Source organism: Osmerus mordax, chromosome 12 (assembly GCF_038355195.1).
Source record: "Osmerus mordax isolate fOsmMor3 chromosome 12, fOsmMor3.pri, whole genome shotgun sequence".
NCBI classification, from domain to species: Eukaryota; Metazoa; Chordata; class Actinopteri; order Osmeriformes; family Osmeridae; genus Osmerus; species Osmerus mordax.
Window position 1 is genome coordinate 4929072 of NC_090061.1, and position 24703 is coordinate 4953774.

Genomic DNA, 24703 nt, shown 5'->3' on the forward strand with positions numbered 1-24703 from the left:
AACATTCTGCTTAATAGCCCGATTCCCTAACAGCTCAGCCGTCTGACCCACCCCCCTACAATACATGCAATTTGTACCTGATCGAAGCTGTGCCTAGCAGCTGCTAGTTCACCACCATTGCTGCCTCTGTATTCAGCAAACACATTTAACAAAAAAATCCATTATTTGAAATGTTGATGGTTTATAATTTATTCATGTCAGATTTTGGGTTCACAGTTAAAATCCGCCGAAACAAAGTCAAACACTTAACTTGTTTTGATCGATTCTCTCCCCCAGGATTACAGAGTGAACATCTTCCTGAGGCAACAGTGGAATGATCCGCGCCTGGCCTATAGTGAGTACCCTGATGACAGCCTGGATCTGGACCCCTCCATGTTGGACTCCATCTGGAAACCTGATCTGTTCTTTGCCAACGAGAAAGGAGCCAACTTCCACGAGGTCACCACCGACAACAAGTTGCTTCGGATTTCTAAAAATGGCAATGTTCTGTATAGTATAAGGTATCCTATTTCCTGATGTTGCCTTTTTCTTTGTATTTTCTGATTGGATGTGTGGATGAACACAGGATAAGGGTTGGAATGTAGTGAGATATTGTTGCAGTGTGGTGGGGCTCAATTCGAAAATGGGAGTGAAGCCGTTCAGTGACAGTATCTCAAGATGTAGGTCATTTATTTGGAGTTCGACTGTGTGGCAACTTTGAACTTTTGTGGTTGCATTGGGAAATATCCATTGTAATTCATTTAAACTAAACCCTCATATTGCTAAGCAACAAAATGTATACCACTGCATGTTTCTGAAGCAAAATAGCAATTTTAGCAATATGGTGTGATGTTATCTTATTATTATATCATGTTATTGTTTAGCCCACTAGCTGTGTTATTATAACGGGTCACGGTTATTTGTATTTGTCACAGGATAACACTGATCCTTGCCTGTCCTATGGACCTGAAGAATTTCCCAATGGATGTACAGACCTGTATTATGCAGCTGGAGAGCTGTAAGTACACATCCAGAAGAACGATTTATTTCGTATTCTGTGGCGATTATGGATTTATGGATGTCTCTCAGGTTGTTTGTCACATACATGAAAGTATGTGAGCGGTCTTATTTTAATCCCATCTACCTTCTTTTCAGTCGGATATACAATGAATGACCTGATATTTGAGTGGGATGAGAAGGGAGCCGTGCAGGTGGCTGACGGGCTTACGCTGCCTCAGTTCTTACTGAAAGAGGAGAAAGACCTGCGGTACTGCACAAAGCACTACAACACAGGTTGGTTTTAGCACTCGTTTCTATCTCTTTTGCTTATGACGTTTGTTTTTTCCGTCAAATGATTTATGTGTCTGTCCATCGTTCCACTGTGCTCCCACTATTCTTTCTCTTTTTATCCCTTTCTCTAACTCTCGCCATCTTTCTTTCGCCATCCACGTAATTTTCATTTAAAATACATGGCAGATATGCTGGGTCACTAATTTGGCTGTTATTGATGGTTACCAGCAAAGAAGTGGCTTTACGGAGGGCATTTTAATAACATGCAACCCTTGAATATTGAGAGAATGGAGGATGGAAAAATCAGTAGAGGAAGGACAGTGGCTATGCTCCATTTGTCCCTCATGGTCTTTTTCATTTAGCTGTACACCATCTGTCCAGTCAAGCCAGCCAGTCTGAAATCATCACACTCCAGATGAAACAGAAAAAAAGAAACAGTGTGGAAACGTATGTAGTTTCAACTGCAAAACGTGGGAAGGTGAACACAAAAGAGTGTGGAATACTGTAGGTTCATTTATTGTACTGGATTGAGTTAGTGGGTTTGTTGAGACGACGTTCAATTCTTTTCTTGTGCCGCTCCTCTTCAGACTAAATGTTGTGGCACTCCATCTCCCTGATTATTTGAGAGACTGTGCCATCATTCAAAAGCAGGGTGACACTTCCAGCAGACAGGTGGAAAGATGCATAGTGTCTGTGTGTGTAAGGCTCCCTCCCCAGTCTAGCAGCCTTGACACGGCTGACTACAGCTGCCAGATGGGCGTGATGAACCCCCATGAACACACGCGTCCACATGCCCGCCCTGAACACGCGTACACACATGCACACCCTGAACAGTGGTCAGGTTCAAACCTTGCACAGACGACTGGAGCCCATCTAAGCATGTGGCCAGAGAGCCGTTCTTGACTGTGCTGCCTCTGATCCCTTCTCTTTATCTCTCTCTCTCCCTCTTTTTCGAAAAGAAATGTCTGCCTCTTAATTTCTTATCCTATTTCTTTTTCTTTTCCCTTCCCCTGTGTTGGTGAACACAAGTGAAATCCCCTTAGGGTCTCCTCTCTCTCCTGCCATCCCCGCTCTTCCATCTCCTTTCCCTTCTTGGAGACAATGTCTTCAAGGACAGTTCAGCCCCTCTATATTCCCCACCCCCTCTCTTTTGCTCTCTCAATAGGGCTCTCTTTCTATCTGACTCCCCCCCACCTTCCCCTCTCTCGCTGTCTCCCTCCCCCTCTGTAGCCCATTATTCTATGACCATTCTGGCTTGTGTATGCGCGCTCTACTACTCAGCAATCAACCACCGTTCAGGCCTAAGTATACGTGCTCTGCTGCCCCCCAATCAAGTATCAAATACATTATATAATTAGTCTCAATTTGCTCAGATTGAACTGGTATTACTTGTAAATTGAAGATACATTCCTGGACTGGCTTTACTTTCAATAATTTTATAGTTTTTGTTGTCTATTATCCCCAAACACCCTCCTCTCGTAGAGAGATACAAACCCAGACATTGCTAGAGCATTTATTGTGCTGGTGCATTGCAGTTTGGCACGACTAGATTGCCAATGTCTTTTCATTTATGTCTAGAAATATAACACACGCACCATACACACAACACACACACAAACTTTTCACACACTCGCAGGACAAACTGTGAGAAACATCCTGCTGGATGGCTCCTTTCTGATGGAAAACATGGAATGTATCAGAAGAATAAATATGTTTTAATTAAGTTGCAGCCTCCCTTTACATCAGAAACAACAACTCTAATTAAATGGAAAGTCTTGGCAAATACAACTGTAGAATTTATCTTTACTGATTAAATGGATCTTTAGCATAACGATTCTGGTATAACTCAGCATACATTAGTGTCAGCCAGATCCCCTGGGAAACAAGACCAAAACTACCAATCTAAAAAAATCCCTAGATTGGAGACACAGTTACAAGAAAGGGTTTGTATGTCGTTTAGTTTTCTTATCTACGATCCCCTTTTCTCCATCCCAGGCAAGTTCACCTGCATCGAGGTCCGTTTTCATCTGGAACGGCAGATGGGATACTACTTGATCCAGATGTACATTCCTAGTCTTCTCATCGTCATCCTATCCTGGGTCTCCTTCTGGATCAACATGGATGCTGCACCTGCAAGGGTGGGCCTGGGCATCACCACTGTGCTCACCATGACAACCCAGAGTTCAGGTTCCAGAGCTTCTCTGCCTAAGGTAGGAAAGGCACACCTGAAACAACCATTCACACACTTTTCTATGAATGAACAATACCTGGCGCTCCAGTGGTCACCATTACACACCTGAACATGCCTTGATACACTGTTTTATACTGTACACGATGGTACACATTTGCTGAGCATGATTATACTTTGACTTTGTGATACTTTAGTTTTTTGTTCCTGCTGTTCTATGCAGTCAGAACGCCTTGTGGATTTCACTACACAAGAAATATTACATTTGCCATAGAAAATTGTATGGATAAAAAAAGTATGCATTTTCAACAAACACTATGATATGAGGTATTCAATACTAGTTTCCAAACTTCATCAGAGTAAAATATTGAATGTCTTAGATATCTATCTATATGTATAATGCAGAGATGAACTAATTTAATTTGAGCTTTTTTCTGAAGCACATGTCACCATGTTACATAACGGATTATTCAGCATGAGACACAGACCACACTCACTGTCCTTAAAATGGCCAAACTCAGTATATCAAAGGAAATCTACCTTTTATTTAAAAAAGAAAAGAAAAATTTTAGCTGGAGGGATTTTCAGAGTAAAAGAGTCTAGCATGAGGTAGTAGAATTGTATAATGATGTTCTGGGAAACTATCCTCCCCATTTTGTTTGTTGACATTAGGTGATTCATGTGCTCTGAAAATTGAACAAGTGAACCGTGATTTCTGTGCAGTTCAGCTGTCACAATAATGATCACACACCACAGCTGAGCAAAGGTGCATCCTTTCTTTGCTTCTCTTCCTCCCTGTGCCAGTGTCACTGTGGTAGGGTCTATCAGAGGAAACAAGAAAGAAAGAAAAAAAGATGGAGAAAAATGCGACAGTATCTGCATAAACAACATATTTAAAAATAGACGTATTGATGTGTGCATTCCACACATTCCAGCAGTGAGTACTAATTTTAGAATCGCGTCATGTATGACTGGAAAATCTTTTTACTCATGGTCTCAGAGTGCTATATGTGCCGTTTGGTAATCTTCAGGCTGGCTGTCATGTGCCTTTTACTCAGGAGTGGCCTCTGTCTAGCCACGGCCATAAACGCCTGATTGATGGAGTACTGCGGAGAGGGTTGTCCTTGTGGCTGGTTCTCCCATCTCTGCAGAGGAACTGAAGCTCTGTTAGAATTGCCATTTTGTTCTTAGTTACCTCACTGACAGAAGCCTTTTTATGCCTAGTTACTTAGTTAGCCATCTTTAGGAGGAGTGTTGGTGGTTCAAGAACTTTCAATGTTGTTGTGTTTTTAAGCCCTCACCACATCGAAGCCATGCCGCACTTTTTAGAGGTCTACAGAGTTTTTCCTCTGTGGTTTTTGCTGTGACATGCTTTGTGAATGACAGGGACCTTATAAAGGCATGTATATCTTGTCATGTCCTATTATTTAATTTAGCTACATATTAACTACAATCCAGTTCTAGAACCATCTCAATGATCATCAAAGAAAACAGGATACAGCTCAATTTGGAGTGTCATAGCAAAGGCAGAGAACAGAGTTTCTGTAGCAACTTGATGAGTTATAGATGGCACTGACATGGACATTCATGTAGGCCCACCTCTTGTAAATCTGTCTGGCTGAGTGGTCCATCCCAACATTTCTGTATGGCACTTTATTTTATTATTTACTTGTTTTGTGTATATATATTATTGGACATTTTTGTACACAGGGCTCCCTTGCAAAATACAGTTTTTGTTATCAACGAGATAACCTACACAAATAAAGGGTAAATCAAATTTAAGAAATAAATATACCATCTGCTTGTTTTTTATTGCCATAAAACCATACAATTCCTGTCACACCACACCAACTGCCACCCTTTCTTGTCCCACGTGGCTGATTTTTTATTATTTGAACAATCTCTTGTGACCCGTGCAGTTTGTAACACAACCTAAGATAGAATCCAGGACCACTGGTCTGTCAGAAACAGTGATCCTCAGCCAAGCAGACAGCCAGCCCTAGCTTTGTTTAGCCTCATCTGACCCACCCATTCCCTTTTGGGTTCTATGTTCTTTCTGCCTGAGTGAGAAACTGCATGGCAAGTGAACTGACCATCCAGTGTACTGTTTTTAGACTGGATTGACGATTCTGGAGATGTTCAAAGGTGGGATACAAAATGAAGATGATGTATCAAAGTAATTCCTTTTTGTCGGTTTGTCCGTCCAACGTGAAAAGCTAATCTTGAGTATGTGTGTTTACCAACAGGTCTCTTATGTGAAAGCCATTGACATCTGGATGGCTGTGTGCCTGCTGTTTGTGTTCTCCGCCCTGTTGGAATACGCTGCTGTCAACTTCATTGCTCGCCAACACAAGGAGCTGCTGCGATTCAGGAGGAGGAGACGGCACATGAAGGTGAATCTCATTTTCACCCTTATCTTCTTATCCCTTCTACCATCTTGCACGCATTCACACCTGCACACCTTGTATTTACCACTACAAATGCACAAGGGATTATTTCATTGTCTGGGAGTACTGAAAGTAATGGAAGTTTTGGTAATGTGATCAGGCAGACTGGCTATCAGATACATAAGCTTGTATTAACTTTCTAGGCGATGCTATTTTGCGTCAGATAATACATAATTCAATTGATTTGGGTTAAAGGATAAAATGATATGTTTTGTAAAGAACATATATAATATACTACACATACTATTATTTATACAATTATTTGGACTCCCGTAGCTTCAATACAATTTGTATCACTTAAATTAACAACGTTTTGGTTCTGTACCTATTATCACTATTTTGACCAAGATCAAAAAATTTGGTCCAATGTATAGCTAGTCATGTCTTGAGATAATTTCTGCATGGTAGAATTAGTCGATTTGCATAAATGGGAGGACTGTTCAGATAAACACCACTTATATATATATCTAGTAAGTTAATACAGTTACTTTATCCTTCATGAACCATGTGAATGCTTAAGTTCTACCCCCTTATTTGACGGAACTCTTTAAACTGATTCTGGAGTGCCGCAGGGACCATTCTGGAATGCACACAGTAAAGGTGAGACCGAAAAGGTAGCACTTTGCTGCAATCTAACTTGGAAACCTTTGGTCCCAAGCACATTCCCTTTACAGTACATAATGACAATGAAATAAAACTGTCTAATTTGGTGGATTTATCACATATGGACGACTTCAACAATCCCTCAGATCTGAGGGTGCATGGTCTGCATTGATCATTGCATATACCAGAGGACAATAAGATCTAGACTTCAGATGGTTTTCTTTTTCTTTTTAACAGTTAATCAATCAATTTTATCTGTGCAGTGTTCCTTTATTAGTCTCCACCCTGGGTATCGAATAAGATGTAAACCTGTCAGTCGTGGGGAATATAAGAAAATTGCTTCGCTGAGTCTGAAGCTTAGGCAACGGATGAATTAATAAAGTCGAAGAAAAAAAGAAAACATCACATGCCCTACACAAACATTGCTTAAACTCCTTAGTGTGTGTATGTGTGTTTGCATGTGAGGTTGTGTGTGCTTGTGTTGCTCGCTCAGCTATTCTCAAACCACTTCAGGGTATGTGAATTCAGTCAGTCACTGAAAAGAGTAAAAAAGCTCAAAAAATAAATCCTAAATCCTTTTGTTGTAATCCCCAATCCCACTGGGATGTATGTAATAGGTGAGGGTAGATTAATAACCCAGGGCTCCAAGGTAGATCACAGCAAACAGCTACCTCACAGCTCATCGTTCTGTTAACTCTCCCTGCTCTTCATGAGGAGAAAGAAGCATAGAAAATCCTATAACTGCCAAGTGTGACCCAGATCCTTTACTAAATCTCTGAAATCTCTGAGTTCATGAGGATTTCTGCTGATATCATATCAAGGGTGAATCACTGTATTCATAGTTTTTCTTGTAGTGACCACGGAGAATGCAGATTTGGGTTAGGGTTATGTTGTAGGTTTGTTAAATATACATACATACATAGATATATCCATACATACATATATTCATGCATGCATGCATACCCTATGTGTACGTAAATCAATTCTACTATAGGATATCAGTGCAGATTTTCCCACAGCAGCACTATACAAACTACAAGGATCTGGTCTTCGCATCACATATTTTAATGGCCATTAATTGTAGTATGGTCACCACCGTTATGGCCCTTAGAGGCTATTTCAGTGCCTAAGCCTGCTCTTCCATTATGGCTTGTAAAGCCTATCACTCAGGTGGACCGGACTGCAGAGGAAACTGTCACATTCAGGCTCCACACAATAAAACAAGGCAAAGGCAGTTCTGGTGCAGGCTATTTAGGCCCTCTCGTACCTAATTTCCCTCAAAGGCAGGACAACTGCAGGCAAGGAACGTGCAAGCAGCTTAGGGATTCAAAGGGATGTACTTGCAACAGTTATGCTGATTTCTGTAACCGTCTAGGATCGATTAATGGCACAGATTGTCTTGAGGGTGTTGCCTGTGTGACCGAAATCTTTTTTATTTTGTCTCTACAATAAAATGTGTGTTTTTTTTGTGAAGACACTGCAATACTAATATAAGGGAATTACACCTCCCCCTGCTGATAAGAGATGGTAACTTCGACCCTCGCCATTCATCTTTAAAGGATAAATTGGCCTGCAGGAACCAATTTCTTACAAAAAAATTGCTTGATATTAAAAAGAAGTGAAGCCCTTGCAGATAAGAAAAAAGTAATAAAGAATGCCGTTTTCATACACGTGCCCTGGCCATTCAGTTTCACAACAATAAATAAACAGACTATAACCATGTTATTCTTTTGTTGTCTAAGAAGTATAGGCACAAGGCCTAGATCTTTTTAGATAAATAACAGGTGCCTAATAAAAATTAAAAAATGGGCTCAATATTTTACACCCCTATTACCCATATTTGATTTCACAGTTTGAGAAAGCCATTTTGTTTAGCCATGCATGGGTGGGTAGTGTTGCCCTCAAGGCTACAACTACTAAAAGCCAGAGTCTTCTATAGCAAAACATTAGAAAAAAACAGCTACAGAACGAGGAGAGGAAGTGTAAGAGATTGTCCTTTGATGCCACTGTGCCCTGGCATATCATTCATAGATGTAACAGAAAGTAGGTGAAGAGGGAAGTGAGCCCTCAACTACAGACACTGTTACGCTGCTTAACAATGACAGTGGCTTATTCAGTGGGAAGTTGATGACTGATGGAGGATAATCAGCTCATTAGCGATGGTCAGTGCTCAAGGGGAATCTTTCACTAGGGATCGTCTGCTCCTGTTCGTGGTGCTTTGATCTGGGGCTGTCGAAGCGTTTTGTAAACATGGAGGGATAAGAGTGAGGATTAGCAACGCAAATAAGTCTATGGTGATTCATGGAGCTTACCTCCATACTGCCTTACAGGACAGAGGTTTATTAAAGGGTTCATTGTTTTCTACTTTAAAAGACAGTTGTTTCATACTTTGTGTATATGTTTTAACCTTAATCTGATTCTGTCCTCTGGAATTTAAACCAGTACTATAAAATCAAGCTTGTAATGTATATCAAATAATAATACACTTTATTTAACATGTACATGGTTGTGAAACTGTCACATTGTTTACTGTATATCATAGTAGATATACACTAGCTTTGTCATGTTCGCTCATTGTGTAATTAAATAAGATCAACTGTTTGAACTCATTTAAAGAGAGCTACATCATTTGTGCATAATGGTTTCAGGTCAGTGGCTTGATGAGAGAGTGGCAGTTGGACAGGCTCCCTTTATGCAACCATGTACTGTAGCATCAGGAACCTGGGTACAGGGTTACAAATTCAGTTTGGATTTCACTCATCGGATGTTCACCTGGTCCACTGCACATTAATCCCAAAAATATCATGGTTCCAAAAGGAATTCTGAAATTGCGACTAGAAATTTTTAAGGATGAATATTAGTGAATTAATTTTACAAGATGGTAATGGAACATGATGTTATGCCTGTGCTTTAAAATAGCGCAGGATATTAAACTTAATAAACCTACTTCATCTACTAAGCCGTTTATTGATATTGTTTGCTAATGAAAAAGCAGTGCTTTAGTTGCTACACATGTACTTTTACCAAGCAAGAACATTTCATATCTTACACAACGCATAAGTTCTTGGGGTTAAGCAGTTAAGTATTCAACTTGTGGCATTAGGTTAGAGTCAGGCTTAGTCAAACAAACAATAGTAGCACTGTGAAAAGAGTTGCATGCTGGGAGGATCTTTCTCAGACCATTCTGTTACAAACCCAGTGGCACCAGGAATTAAACTGAATGTAATCAATCTGGCGTCACCACGCCTAACACAATCTTGATGTGTCTGCATCATAATAGTATGTGGACTGCAATGAGAGTAAAACTTAAGCATTCCCCTTGACTGATTATGCTTAGGGTTTGGGCTACATAACAAGAAAAATAAGAGTTAATACACCGTAACAACTTACAGTAGATGTGTGTTCATGCTTTCTATTGCAGAAGTGTGCATAGTAAAAATTACAAAAAATAAGCTACATGGGAAATGTAGAGATATTATACAGACATTATTCACAAAGAATGCAATGCTAAGCTACATTACACATTTGCTAAAGCAATGGTTGTGAATAAATATTAGATTGAGGCTCTAACTAGTTGGTTTTAAGGTTCACTTTAATCTCAGCCATTAGTCATGTCTGCATCGTGAGAGATATAAATACATCAATCATGAATCAATATTGTGATGGATGAAGGAGCCAAGAGGTTGTCATTTCTCTCTCTCTTTTCCTACTGCATCTCATTGCTCTCTCGTCCTCCTCCATTCCCTCTTTCTCTCCCCTTCTCCCTCTCCGTCACGCCACACACCCCTCTCTCTGAATTGCAAATGCTGGAACAGGGAGGAGTGTGCTGCATCCTGATGTGCAGTCATAAATTGCTTCCCCCAGTACAAACCCAAAGGGCATAGCTTCATTTCTCACTATTTATCTCCCTCCCCACTCCTATACACAGTGTAGGAGCCAGCTAAAGCTTACCTTATTGCATTAATGGGGGGGATTTTTAATTAGGGGGTGAGGTAATGAATCAGGCTGGGCTGAAGAGGGCGTGACGCATGCAGAACTCTGCACCGCGCCACAGCCTCGTCCCTCCTTACAGCTTCACGTCACGTCCCTCCACCAGCAACATTAATCATATGGCAGGGGGAATAAAGTGGAGCATCTGTAATACTTACAAATGGCGGAGACGTCGCCACTGAAGGACGAGGTAGAGGTCAACGCATGCTGCATTGTGTGTTACCCAGGCCAGGGAAAAACAGTGGGACCACGCAAAATGCACAGACTTCGCATGGATGGCCACGCCTAAATGACACACATATTTACCAACACAATGATGCTCTTTTTATCTTCTTTGAGGCAGTGTGTTTTGCTCCATTCACCCCCAACAGGCATGAACAGTAATAAACGGGGTGGCAAGGATGCAAGGACAGAAAGAGGACGTGGTGTCTAAAAATGGCTCCTTGAGAAGCGAAGTGCTGGTGTTGCATTGACGTGCATGAGGCAATGCTATTGACATCCTTCACATTTTCCAGTAACAGGCTAAGGTTAAAACACTGCACACCCATAACCTTGAGTGATAGCAATACCAATACAACTATTCTGTCCGCTCCATATTCACAGTGCTTAAAATGACTGGATTGATAATGCCTGACTTTGACCTTGGGTGATCTCTAGGGGTCAACTTGAGGTCTTTGAATGCTGAAAAAAGTGCAGTCTCATGCAGTATCTACCTATCCATCCATCTATCTACGTGCCTCTATCTATCCATCCATCCATCCCTATCTATAGATCTATCGTCAAATGGATTGATTATTAAAGACAAAGCCACGATGTGGACAAGGGAGATAATATGTGTGTAATCACTTTTTTTGATTTCTAACCAAACGAGTATTGGACTTTGTTGCAGGAGGATGAGGCTGGAGAGGGTCGATTCAGCTTTACGGCCTATGGCATGGGTCCCGCCTGCCTGCAGTCCAAGGATGGCATGGCCATCAAGGGCAACAACAACAATGCACCCACCTCCACCAACCCCCCAGAGAAAACTGTTGATGAGATGCGAAAGCTCTTCATCGGCCGAGCCAAGAGGATCGACACAGTCTCCCGTGTGGCCTTCCCTCTAGTTTTCCTCCTTTTTAACATTTTCTACTGGATCGTATACAAGATCATACGCAGTGAAGATGTCCACAAGCAGTAAGAATGAAGAGAGAAGAGATGGAGAAAAAAAACAAGTTCAATAATGCCAATCTCTCTCCCCAACTACACTCCTTCCTGATCAATGCTCACTGGCTTTTGGGGGCGATTCCCTGGCAGAGGTATTTATCAATATCTTATTTTCCTCTTTTTCAGTTCCAAGCCTTTTCCAGAATAATCCGGACCAGTGCAATAGCAATGCAGTAAAATGCATGGTATATGAATGTGGCAATATATCTACAAAAATAGAAAAATGAAAACGTAAATACTCAAGACCTTTACAGATACATTCAAGAACTTTATGATTGAATAACAGAAATTTTAAAAAGAAGAGAAGAGGCTCTTGTAAAGATGTGTTTTTGCAACTGCATTATATGAAGAAGCTGGGGCAGCGTGCTGTAATATATTCTATATCTATCATAAATGAAAAAAAGTAAAGGAGATTTTAAAGGACCTAAGGCTGTTTGGTGCTTCCATAGATTAAGTGATGCAAGGACCTTCCGTCCTATATATCTAAATTTGCTTCAACGTGTATTGCAAGCACTTGTCAATGCTTTCCTTGAACCGTCAACAAATATAAACTGAGATTTCATGTGATTGATGCCGCTATCGATTACATGATTAAAACTCAATGAGAGGAGATCAAAAATATATTGTTTTATACAAGCTGTCGTCCATGTGTTACGCTATATGTGCTTACTTACTTTATTAAATTATTGCATACTTTTTTTAAATATTTATTTCTGTGCCAAGTAAACATCATGCTGCTAATATACATTGAGCAGCTCCAGCTCTCTGGGACGTTTTCCATGTACACATTCAGTCATTGTACAGAAATTCCATTTATTTGTTCATGTGTTTCTTTTCTATGGTGTTGGTTCTTAATTGTCATTGATAATTGATAAGACTTGGAAGGTTATTCCACTGCTTTCTTCATGAACCACTGAGAAGACCAGAGAGAGCTAAATAGCAAACATTTCGGTTTTTCCTTTTTCTGTCTGCTATGGAGTCAAAGTAGGTCTCCCAATCTCCCGTAAATGTGATCACTGATTTACATATCAAATGCCTGTAACCATAGTTGTTTTTTTTTTTTACGTTGCTTCCTTTAACAAACTTGCCAAAAGTTATTTTGATTATGAGCTAAGACCTGAGCTTGGGTGGCCTGCAGACATCCCAGTAAAGCACACAAGATCCCACCTCATAGCATGACAAGATGGAGGCTGCGCTAATGTCAAATACTTAAATGTAATTGAAGTCAAAACCTTGTGTATCTTTTCGATCCCATGATTACATTTAACATGCATTAATGTAGTTCAACATATAAAGTATTATTTCTATTGGCTAGGTATTCTGTTAAAGACTTTAAGCAACCGGAGCGAGTAATGGTCTTATTGTGTAATGTACAATTTAATAAGCATACATAGAACAAAAAGGAGTATTTTGTAGTTTGACTTACTGTATGGAAGTGAAATGCATTGCTTTTCGTCAGGCTTCTCTATGCAATGAGTAATATATGCAATTATTTTTTTAGCTTTACAATGTCAAAAGTTCATTCATTTTCAAGTCGTGTCATTATCAGAGGTTTCATTTCAGAAATCGCAGAGAAGATTTTCAGTGGCGGACACATGTAGGCCTAAGATACAGTAATGCATTGCTCTGAACTTGCGTCATTCCTCCCTGTAAAGATGTTGCTAACTATTGGACATTTTCATGCACAACAATGTTTTTAACAATGTCAAAATCCACAAAGATATAAAAATGTAGTCTTTTTGTGAGTTTACCTAAACTTCTGACAATTATATGGGAGAGGAGGTTAATCTATATGCAAATGTATGGATTTGATTGACAGGTTCAAACCTCCTTTCTTCTGGAGCAGGGGGACACATACTGATTGCTGAGGTGTGGTCATTTGCATAAGGTTTCAGAGAAAGAAAAGAACAGAGTTTACTTGTTTAATTGGTGGAACTTGCACTGATAGTTGAGATGAGTTCACCACAATGTCTGCTGATCCAGCCTTAATAATAAAAGTCTGGGGAAGTGCATAAAAAGTGATAGTTATTGAAATAACAATGGAATTATTATCTTATACTTTTGTGATTACCGTAGCAACTTCAAAATAACAGAATCATTATTGAATCTCTCAAATGACTTTACGGAGTCTTTAAACATTCTTTACGAAATGGTACAAGGCTGAAGTACTGTAGCTTACACGTATGTGTTCTGAGCATTTTCATCTGAGAATCTGTACTATGACATGTCGGCACTGAGCTGACTAAACTGAACGGACGATGACAACGAACGGATGTTGCTGAGTTCAGTCATTTGCCAAATTTTGGTTTTATACTAAAACCAAAGTAGCATTTCGTTAAACAATTATCATTGCCTTCCTGGCTTGTCATTGCATATGACAGGAGAAAGTAAGCATTTTTGTATCAAATACATGTATGCAAATTATAAACAATATTGTTTATTTATAGGGACCCATGTCTAAGTTCACTCCGTTACTTCCTATTGGGATGAATTGTATACATTTACTTCTGTGTGTGGTAGCTAACTAAATGCTATAATTTGATATGAGTCACATCCTGTTTCTTTATCTATTTTTATCTTAACAACTATACAAAGTGTTATACTGCATTCTGAGTTAAGTATGAGTCATTTTCTTGTAGAAATGTATGTTTATCAATAGTTCCCTACAATATTAGGGGCTTGGTAACTTGCACAAGAATAACAATTTTCACATGAAGGTAAGAAAAATGTGACAGTAACTTGTACAGTTGGGTATCAATATCTGTTATTCAGATTTGGCTTTCTTGCAGTTGAGTCAGGCACTGACCAGATTCAGGTATCTTAATGTGTTTACAGCCTATACTGGCTGCATGAACGACTTGAAGGGCTATGCTTTTTCATTAGGCTTCTCAAAAAAAAATCAATTATAATGATTTGCCCCCCATAACAATGCATTATTAAAGTTGTTTGCAAGAATGTGGTTAAATTATTAGTCTGTAACCTACTGGCTATTTTAAGATATTGGCAAAGCAATTGATTGGCCAATGTTTTGACATATGTGCAATATTCAATTGTTAAAACATATATTTGTACATTTGTTAATACATATATTTTGCCATGAAACTATATTATATTGAATGCAAGTCTGGACAATTCAGCCATAATGACCATTCAATAAAATCATATTGTCTTGTGCCATATACGTTGTGTTGAATATGAAGCCAACGATACTAAGCATATCATGTAATAATACAACCGTCATGCTATTAACACATGTATACTGTAGTCATGGTGTAGGCTTATGTAGGTCTGCTCACTGTATCAAACATTACAGAAAGGTCCATATTGCAGTATGGGTTTACAGTGTGGGAGTGCAATGTTCAGGTATCAAGTAGCATGTTCTGATTTAAGGATTGATATCACTGTTTTAAGTTCATTGTATTATTATATCACAAGGGTTAGTATTGACAACAATTGAATTGAGCAAATATTAAAAAGAATTTGAAAAGAAAACATTCTTGAACAGATGTACTCAAAAGGGGATGCTTGTTTATTTTATTTTTGCACTAGTTGGAATGGCCTTAATTTTAGCTTACTTGCTTAAATTGTGTATTGGCACAAAGTGCACATGTTAATTTGCTTATTACAATATCATGATATCCAAGAGTGCACTTCAAAGCAGAAACGTTCAGTTAAATCTTTTTCATTTTTAATTAAAGAGAAAACAAAATGTTTTGCATGAGTATTAATACTAAGGCAGATATTTTTGGCTTGTACAAAATCTTTGGCAATTTGAAGAAAAAAGAATGTACAATTTCTGCTGTGTATGTATATAACTAAATATTTATTGAAATATGTCATAATACTAATTCAAATTACAATTAAAGGTTTTCTGAACAAAATCTCTTACCTGTTTTTGAACATTGTCAAGGTTGTTGGAGTTGGACTATTGATTTATGTTACTCAACCCAAGGATCTGTGTAATCTTTCAAAAATTATTAAAAATGCAAACAAATCACTTCACTAGGTTGTATTCATTCTCTTTCCAACTAGCAGAGTTTATGGGTCAAACTACTCTCCAGCCTATCAATAGATCGAGCTGTCTGTAATCCATAGACAGTAACATGTTAACACTTCGCAACTATACAGCATATTACCAATTGTTGTACTTAAGATAACTAACATTCATGCACAAGCACACATGTACTTACACCCTAACTCACACCCACAACCCAACAACATGCTGCCTTTTTGTACATTGTAGTAAAGACATATTATGGAACCAAGATTCCTATTGGTCAACTCTCACAAGTTTGTACATAGTAAATAACACAATCGACAGTGTAATATCATTTAATAAATTAAACTACTTGTCTTCCTTGGAATTGAAAGAAAGTACTCTCACTGATAATGTGTGTAGTAAATGCACTGCTAAACTTCATGGAATCATCAGAAAGTACTCGTAAGTCACAATCACTGTTTTTTTTCCTACATATCACGCTTTCAGATGTGGAGAAATTACCATGACCCACAAAGGACTGCAGCGCAATCATTCTCTGCCTTGGATAAAGTAATGCATAACAAGCTGCCCTTCCCCCATCCCCAGACCACCCGGTCCTCTGGATCTCCCTTCAGTCGCTCCACACTGGGACTGGAACTACATTACAGCTGACACTGAAAATCACCCTGGAGGCTTGAACCCACTGAAACATGAAGGGTCTGACAGAAATGTGTTTCTCCATGTAGAGAAAGTAGAAATGAGCTTTTCCCTCTCATGGTTGCTAAAGAAAATCAGTGCTACGCAGCCACAGTTTATAGTGTAATAATGATGAGTTTCCAGGGAAAATATAGGCAATTGTGAAACGATCATTCGTTCAAGTACACGTAGACATGCATTGCCTTTCAAATTCTTGCATACGCACAGGCAGGCATGCACAAATGAACCGAAGCGCACAGGTGCAAACGTGTCCTTTCGACGCACGTCTTAGTATGTGGCAAGCTGATTGCTTTGCAGTGCGTCATGTGTTCAAGGTGAGCAGCAGCGGGGTTGCAGGCTACCACAGCTCCGAGGGAGTTTGACAGCTTTATGAAAGCATCCATACGAGTCGTGGTGTGTGGGTGTGTAAAATAATGTGTTGGCCCACATCAAGTCACTGCTCAAGTCCCGGTGGTGAATGTGTCAGGCCATCTACTGGCAGACTTAATCATGGTGAATGGTGGTAAAGATATATTTTTGAAATACTATTGGGAAACTAAAGATGCAGAATTTAGTCTCTATTGTCAATATATTTAACTCCATTAAGCCTGGTCCTTTATTTTGAAAAAATGCATTTTTACCTCACTAATTTCAAAAACTATCCTGAGGGTTAAGTATTAGTCATAGATTTAATTATTGAATTCATGGCTTGGTCTAGGTTTTTACTTTATCCAACAAAAAGCAGATGCACAAGAATGCATCACTTCAGCACATGTTGCACACGACAGCAATAATCAAGGCAACACCCTCCCATGGCATACATGAGACATCCAATGTGGCCCCAGAGCACAGCATGGAGCACAGCATGGAGCACAGCATGGAGCACAGCATGGAGCACGCATGGCATGCACCACACGTCACTGGAGTCACATGGCCATAATACTGTAGCAACAAAACATGGTGCAAGCACAACAGACAACATCATGGAAACGAGAGACAAACATGGTACTCCACACTTCCATTACTGGGTTATAGATCGTGTCCATAACAGATTTAGAACTCTCCGGGCATATTGTAACCTGGTTTTCCTTTTTCCCAGGCCTCGTAGTGGATGGCTAAGTGTACCCTCTAAGATATTACAGATGTAATCAGCAGTTGACTTGGTCATGTTTACTTCAAAAGCACTTGTGAACCATTAGATCGTTGTCAGATAAAATACATTAAAATATGTTCAATAAAGTGTTTCAACCACATACCCATCAATTCTGAACTGCAACACTTATGGCAAAAATGTGGCCCGTGTTCAGTTCCATCACTAAACGGTATAAAATAAAATGTTTTTCCGTTTGCATTGATTGATGACAAGACATCAAATGTGTGTTAGCAGTAAATAAATATCCTCAATAGATAAATTGTACAGATATGGATGTTTGTTTTTTTACAACTCTAAAGCCCTTCCCACCTACAAGTTGTCAAAACAAAATAGGTTTGAAATTTTAACAATTGTACACAATATATACACTCCGCTTGAAAAGTGCAATATTTCAGGAAGACTAGCCAAAATTAAAGTGGTTTCAAGACATTAATGCAATTCTTTCACTTGGTGTGCACGGTCCATGAACATTAGCTTGATCAAAAAAGATAGGACGGGAATTTCGAAACAGTATATCATGTTTATTTTTTGTTTTGTATCAGTTGATTGGCTTCTTACACTGTTCAAGTGCATTAGAAGGCATACAGGATTTCATACATGCTCAATAAAACCATTCATTCACAATCATGATTTAACATAGCTAGTAGCCTTTTTCAAATAAAACCTTACTTGCATTTGACCTTATAGATGGAGGCTGCAATACACAGGATTGCCCAAGCAGTAATAACACGTTCCAATACGAAACAGGGAGAGAACGTGAGAACCAAACCTTGGGGTTTTCCCCCCAATTCAAGTCGTTTTTTTACCTTTTGCTGCTTGTCCATCTTCAAGTTCAGGATAAATAACGTAGACAGGAGAGAAGATAAAGTCCAGATCATGTTGTTTTTTGGTAGGAGGGGGACAGGCCGAGAGAGGGGAGTCACATTCTAGAATTCTGGATGGGACAGGAAACTAAAGCAGGACATGGAAAGACAACAAGAAGAGAAGTCATCTTGAGTAACAGGTCGAACCAGGAACCGACATGGCTTCAGCAGGAGTGGCAGGGGTGACGCGGTAGGCTTCACTGGCGTGACCCCGGATAACGCCCCTCGCTGGGCCCACTCCCACGTCCAGAGCCAAAGCTGGGTTTCTGTGCCATTCCCCCTCTGTTAGCAGGTCCCCTGGGCCCACCTATTCTCTCGCGTGGCCCCCCCGGGCCACTCGGACCCCTGGGTCGGATGTCACGCCGATCCCCTTCTCGTGCCGAGCGAGTTTTCTTCTCCTCCACATTCAGACGCACGTCCCCTCTGAACTTTATAGGCTGAGGAGACATGCGGGTAAAACAACATCAGAAACGGGATATTCTTTAGACAGAAAACAGAGCTAAAATGTAAAACAGCATCACAGTAGAAGGAAAAACGTATTTAACATGAAATGAAGTCAACGTTACCCTATTGCTTAAGATCTTCTGAACTGGCTCAGAATCGTCAAAGACCACAAATCCAAAGTTGGGAAGCTTTCCTCCACTGTTTATCCTCAACTCAAGCACAGTACCGTACTCTGGAAGAGAAAACAAAAGGTCTGATGAGAAATCTTTTACCAGTTGGGGAATGTCCATGTTGCTGTTTGTATGTCCAAATATGCTGCAACCATGACATGGCCAACCACCAGAGGGCAGTACAACAGTACGTATTGGCTAGGTGACTTGTTGATGGAATATCTGAATCACAAGTGTATTTTTGGTAACACTAAGCTTAACATTTAAGGTAAGCCTAATGCAAAGATCCCCAAGAGGCCTATTTTGCATGGATACATTGACTAATACACAGTAGAAGATATTCAAATTGAGACTTACGCTCAAAGAACTCCTTAAGCTCCGTCTTGTCCACATCGTGAGGGACGTTTCCAACGAAGAGCTGGTGGCTGTCTGGATATCTGATTGCACGACGGACCTCAGTAGGTGAATGCTCGCCTTCCCGCACTTTAGGGTAGAGATCGTTTATTTACTTTTAATTACATTCGGATCTAGTGGAGCATCAGACACCTTTTGACATAGTACTGCGTCAAACGGAAAATTCTGGAGTACCCAACTAAAGACCTTGTTAAGGTCAGCGCTCGTTAGAAGATAAACAGGACAGGCTGTGTCATTGAAAGCTGATTGGTATAGTTTGTGGTTCTGTTCCATGATGAGATAAATAAAACCATTATTATGAGATGCTGCAGTGATTTTCTATTTGCATAAACGCAAGATAACACAAAGGCAAATGAAGTGCAACATGTTTTATTAATTCTAATCTTTGTAGAGGCAGATGGTTTTGATCAGCAAAGGAGTTGTTCATATCAAACTGAAGGTAATGAGTCTGGTAGGCCACATAAAAATGTGTGCGCACCAGTGTGAAACAGACAAGAGACTTAAGCACTGGATAGAGATACGGTATTTACAAAGATGGGAGGAACATGGAACAGTCTCTGATAAGCACAATGCTCCAGGTCTAACAGTTGAGTAAAACCATACTGGGGTGTGTGTGTGTGTGTGGTGCTGTACCTGGTCTGGGTCCCCTGTGTAAGGGAGTGGGTCCGCCGGGACGTGGATCTCGTGGTCGCTGGTCTCTCTGTGTTCTCTGTGTCGATGCTTGGGCTTCCGCCTTCACCTCTACCCTCGGCTACAACAGCAGAATTAATGAGTGTGTCACTAGCGCTGAATGCTTGAGGTTGGTTAACAAAGTTAGGCCATGTAGTGCACATGAAAAATGTATAGTGATTGAATTCTTCTCAAATATAAGCAACATGTATTTTTTTTTATCACTGAACAACAAAAAAGGGACATACTGGTGCTGATGCAACTTTGACAACGTGAGGGGGGATTCCTGACACGTGGACTGCCCCACTGGGAGGAAGGTTTTTACTGGTGACCGACGCCCATGAGAATGGCTGCGAGAGGAACATTTGTTGATTAAGGTACTCGGAAAACATCAATAAAAATTGATTTCATAAAAATAAAACATTCCTACTGCAAATAAAACATCTTGGAAAAAAGAAATAAAACACTCCAGAAGCTTACCCTGTTCTCCTCTACCACAGAGGGCGCGAGGTCAGCTGCTGAGTCGGAGGCAGCAAGACATTTCTCAGCCAGCTCAGGTTCTGTGAGGGGCTCTGGCTCCAGGCTTAACTCCTGTTCTGCCTCCACAGCCACCTCCACCTCCTTCTCACACTCAGGCTCTGGGGTCACAGCAGCCTCCTCCTCTTCTTCCTGCTCCACAGGCACAGCTGGCTCTGAGCTGCAACAGCACACACCTCATCAACTCACTGGAAATGCATGCCATTTCCAGAAGCAACGCTTTATTTGTATTAGTCAAAAATAACAGATGAAACAATTCAGGCAGCCAATATGATGTTTGTGTACCAGGGTGTCTGTTCATAGAAACCATCGGTCTGGTCTTCAACCACATCAGGTGATGGTACTCTTTCATCTATGTCCTCAACCTCATCCTCGGACTCTGATTAAAATGAGCACAAACACAAAAGATATAGTACCATGTTATAGCACCTCTGAAAACTCCTAATATTTCTGCATCTCTACAATGTGGATAAACCCAAATGGTTTCACTCCATTTGTTCATAAAACAGTAGATAAGCAATACACTAAATTCAGAGCATTTAACAACTCACCTTCAGGGGCGTCCGAGTCCGAGTCTCCAAAAACCTCATCTTGATAGCGGAACACATCATTGTGAACGTAGAACTTGTTTGCAACAGTGCCCTAGAAAACGTGATACATTGCAAGGTAAAGCAGACTTATACTCACGACAAGTGTCACCACAGTAGAGGCCAACTGATATCAGCCTGCAGATATCGACAACCGAAATTGGTTGATCGTTACTCTCTAGCGACAGAAAAAAACAAGGAAATATATTCCAAGTGCAGCTTTACTGCATAGCAGTATTACCAGCATACGTACTTATCATTTTCAAAAATAAATTATATAGCCATGGGGCACACCAGATCAGTAACAGAGACAACGCCTCCGGCATCCATTACAGAAGGAGACCTGCACACACTCAGAAGCACCATGGAGAGAACCCCCTTCATACCCTCCCAAGCAGGGGCACAATCACCAATTAGCCTCCAACAAGCTCCCCAGCAGCAGACAATTGGTGATTAGGGCCCAAAGAAGAAAGCCCAGAGGCAATACCAGGGGAAATGAGGTAAGACGAAGAACAAAGCTGCTAATGAGTGTTCTTTTCTGGCTCATAGACAACGGCAACACCATCCAGCTGACCTTCTGGGTTCGTATGGATGCATATAACCAATATACCACCACCCCCCCGTACGAACGAGCATATTTTGTAACGCCAACCCCCTGAAGACCTGAAACCCTCAGAGCTTTTCAAGGTCAAAGTAAGTAAAATTAGGTAACTTCAAAAAGGGGGAGGTTAGGTACTTGATCACAAGTACCTAATGCAAGAGCCTTCCACTAAAAAAGGTAGAAGATAGGGATGAATATCTAAGACGATTTTATCGTTTAAAGAGGTAATTCTGCCCAAGCAGCTTACCTCAGGGGCAAGCACAAAAGTCTGCATGAACTTGCGCATAGGCTGCCTGTTGTTGGACAGCTCCCCCATGACCTGGACCACCACCCCCTCGTTCAGGGTGGAGTGGGCATCCACGTGCCGGATCTTGGTGTGGCAGTCACGGAAGCTTAGGGCCAATACCTTCTTATGAATCTCCTGGTGATTACAAATAAAACACGTCAATGTTAAGCAGAGATATAGGTAACTGACAATGTATAAGGAACACTGGAGTTTCTGATACTTACAGACTGACCGTACACAGCCTCGAATGGTTTTCCATTTCCGTCTACGCCTCCATGCACATAGGACGAGTTCTTGCCATAGAACCTGACAAGTATTAGCATCACAATACAATGGTGAGTAACAACTTTGCCAACAGACATCCAGACAAGACCAAGTCATCTTGGTCAGCTTTACTAGTTTGGATGTTTTATTCATAAATTGATGTTTTGTTTGCACCAAACAAAAAAAGAACCAAAAAGTATTGGGACTCGGGTACTACTAAATAATTTCTGTATAGTGTTGTGGAACCAGTACCTAGATCTGCATTGCATCAAGAAATGACAGTGGTTCATGTGACGATTACCTGTGCAGATAGTCAGGAGCCTGGTTAAGAAGTGTGTAATACTGTCGGACAAACTCCCGCCCGACGAGCTGGGCACTTGGCTTCTCCATCACCATTTCTTTGGTCAGCTGGATGAATCTGAAGAGATGAAATGGGTTTGGTCATACAAGTGTAACAGATACTGACCCAACAAATTAGGACTGCGAGCTGCAGCCATTTATGGAAGACAGCCATGGTCCTCTTGGGGAGCGGGTCAGGGGACTACAGATAGCTTAGCTTGCTGCTTAACTCTCTAATACACAAACATTATATAATGCAATAGCTTCTCCAAAACCAAAACAGTCAATATACAATATTTCACACATTGAATACACATTCTGAGTGTGCCATAGCATTGTTGTTTGAAGTCTTTTCTTCACAAGAATATCGAAAAACTTAACTTTGGGCCCTAACATGTACATCGAAGCTGATATTACTATTGCTTGTTACCAATTCATTAGGCCCATTTAAGTTAAATCGTTCTTTACAGTACATCAGGGTACCCTCCAAGGTGTGATATACATCACGTAACAGTACATTACCTTATTGTAAACATGGAGTGGTTATGTGACAGTGAAAATTTGATTTAGAACGTTCAATTTACGCCTGAACGGAACAAGAGAACGTGTATACTATTTTGTCATAAGGGGAGAGAACGCCTTCCAAGTCAAGCCCTTGCAACCTAGCAAGTTATGGACGTTAGCTTGCAGGGGCAAAATACATCACGCGTACAGCAGTGAAGTTAGGAAGACTTGCAGAGGTCAATCAATGGCCGTGCTAGGATGTTCTTCTAGCTGCCTTGCTAGTTAGCGAAGTACACACCCGCACGACATACCCAATCCAGGTAGCTTGCTAGCTAACACTAATCTGTTATCTAACGTGTTGACTGACACGACGGCTGTGTTGAAGAACCAGCTCAAGTTATCAATTTAACTTTCCACTGGTTATGAAAGTATTTTAGATGCAATTAACGTGAGACTAACGTTGGCCCTAGCACGAAAGCTGAACAATATAGGCTAGCTAGGCTAACATGGTCAGGCACATTACAAAGCACGTGTCGCACGACAACTCCACTGCACTGAATTGTTAGCCCGTCTCGAGGATTAGCCAATTGCCCGGCTCTAATATTAGCTATTGATACAATTTGAATAATCTAGTCGTCAACAGCGCGATTTGGTTAACTTGATGTAGCCTTTTCTGATTATGTTAATTAATTAAAAAAAATCTTATACAATATATATATATATACACACACACACACATATGTGTCAAGTAGTACATAGGTAGCATCGTTAGCAGTGTCAGTCGGTAACACAAGATATTTAGGAAACAAGGATAGAATAAAGGGATGACAAATACATCAGTTAAAAAGATTAGACAAGCCGAATTAGCCAACTGTGCGAAATCTTGGCTAGATGGAAAGCTACGCTACATTACGGCCTATCCTGCTAGATACCGTAGGCAGTCAGTAGCACTTTTAGTATTTTACAATGCAAGACAAGATGAGCGATAAATAAGTGATCTTACCAAGAGTCAATAGTTGAAGTGGTAATTTACAGAATATCCTCCAGCGGCGACCAGGAGGTTGCTAGACTAGCTGTCTAGCTAGAAAGAAGGTTTGCTAGTGGCTTAAAACGTGTTACCTTGGTTTCTTACCGGTTTTAGATACAAAACTACAACCGAACATGAACAGGAGAACGCCAATGCTTTTACAGAAGCGATTGTAGATTTCACCAATAAAATGTGTCCAATTTTAAAATGTCTGGCAACAGCCAATAGTTGTAGACTATGCATGTACCTGGAGCGTCTATACAACCAATTGCAGAGTAGGCCCAGAGATGCTCTGGTAGGCCCTTGTGCATAGCAAGCTAGATAACGCACCGAATGCGGTTCCAGTGTTACGGAGAATACAGTTCCCCTGTTCACCCTTCCTTGCGCGTGCACGAAATCATTACGTTTTCTCTTGTTGCTTGGTTGAGCTGAATGTGATTTATATAAAAAATAAAATTAAAAAAGAATGT

At 40.4% G+C, this 24703-nt stretch overlaps 2 protein-coding genes across 7 annotated transcripts in view; one reads left to right on the forward strand and one right to left on the reverse strand.

The window, feature by feature from the left end:
• The window catches only part of glra1 (glycine receptor, alpha 1), a 31274-nt gene extending 19328 nt beyond the window's left edge, over positions 1–11946 (forward strand). For 4 of the 5 annotated variants that reach the window (XM_067247511.1, XM_067247513.1, XM_067247515.1 and 1 more), the window contains 6 exons: positions 277–500; positions 915–997; positions 1135–1272; positions 3265–3479; positions 5704–5850; positions 11387–11946. In XM_067247511.1, coding sequence (XP_067103612.1) covers positions 277–500; positions 915–997; positions 1135–1272; positions 3265–3479; positions 5704–5850; positions 11387–11674 — 1095 coding nt within the window. In that variant the 3' untranslated portion in view covers positions 11675–11946. Of the gene's footprint in view, positions 1–276; positions 501–914; positions 998–1134; positions 1273–3264; positions 3480–5703; positions 5851–11368 lie in introns of all 5 variants that reach the window. The other variant, XM_067247512.1, reaches the window with a different exon arrangement.
• Positions 11947–18028: 6082 nt separating this feature from the next.
• On the reverse strand, positions 18029–24392 carry g3bp1 (GTPase activating protein (SH3 domain) binding protein 1). 2 transcript variants are annotated; one of them, XM_067248246.1, is made up of 13 exons: positions 24210–24392; positions 22665–22781; positions 22324–22405; positions 22061–22234; positions 21177–21267; positions 20911–21004; positions 20569–20785; positions 20337–20438; positions 20053–20170; positions 19363–19488; positions 18958–19067; positions 18699–18828; positions 18029–18479 (listed from the first exon to the last, which is right to left on the reverse strand). In XM_067248246.1, exons 2-13 carry the CDS (start codon positions 22757–22759, stop codon positions 18448–18450), a joined length of 1371 nt encoding a protein of 456 aa, XP_067104347.1. In that variant the 5' UTR covers positions 22760–22781; positions 24210–24392; the 3' UTR covers positions 18029–18447. The 2 variants fall into 2 exon arrangements, with proteins under 2 accessions (XP_067104347.1, XP_067104346.1); XM_067248245.1 differs by having other exon boundaries at positions 18029–18828; positions 24210–24391.
• Between the last annotated feature and the right edge of the window lie 311 nt (positions 24393–24703).

Coding starts and splice junctions, on each gene's coding strand:
- g3bp1 (XM_067248245.1), bottom strand. CDS start 22,759: ATGGTGATGGAGAAGCCAAGTGCCCAGCTCGTCGGGCGGGAGTTTGTC. Junction 22,406..22,664: donor GCTCCTGACTATCTGCACAG/GTAATCGTCACA, acceptor AATACTTGTCAG/GTTCTATGGCAAGAACTCGT. Junction 21,005..21,176: donor GGACTCGGACGCCCCTGAAG/GTGAGTTGTTAA, acceptor CATTTTAATCAG/AGTCCGAGGATGAGGTTGAG.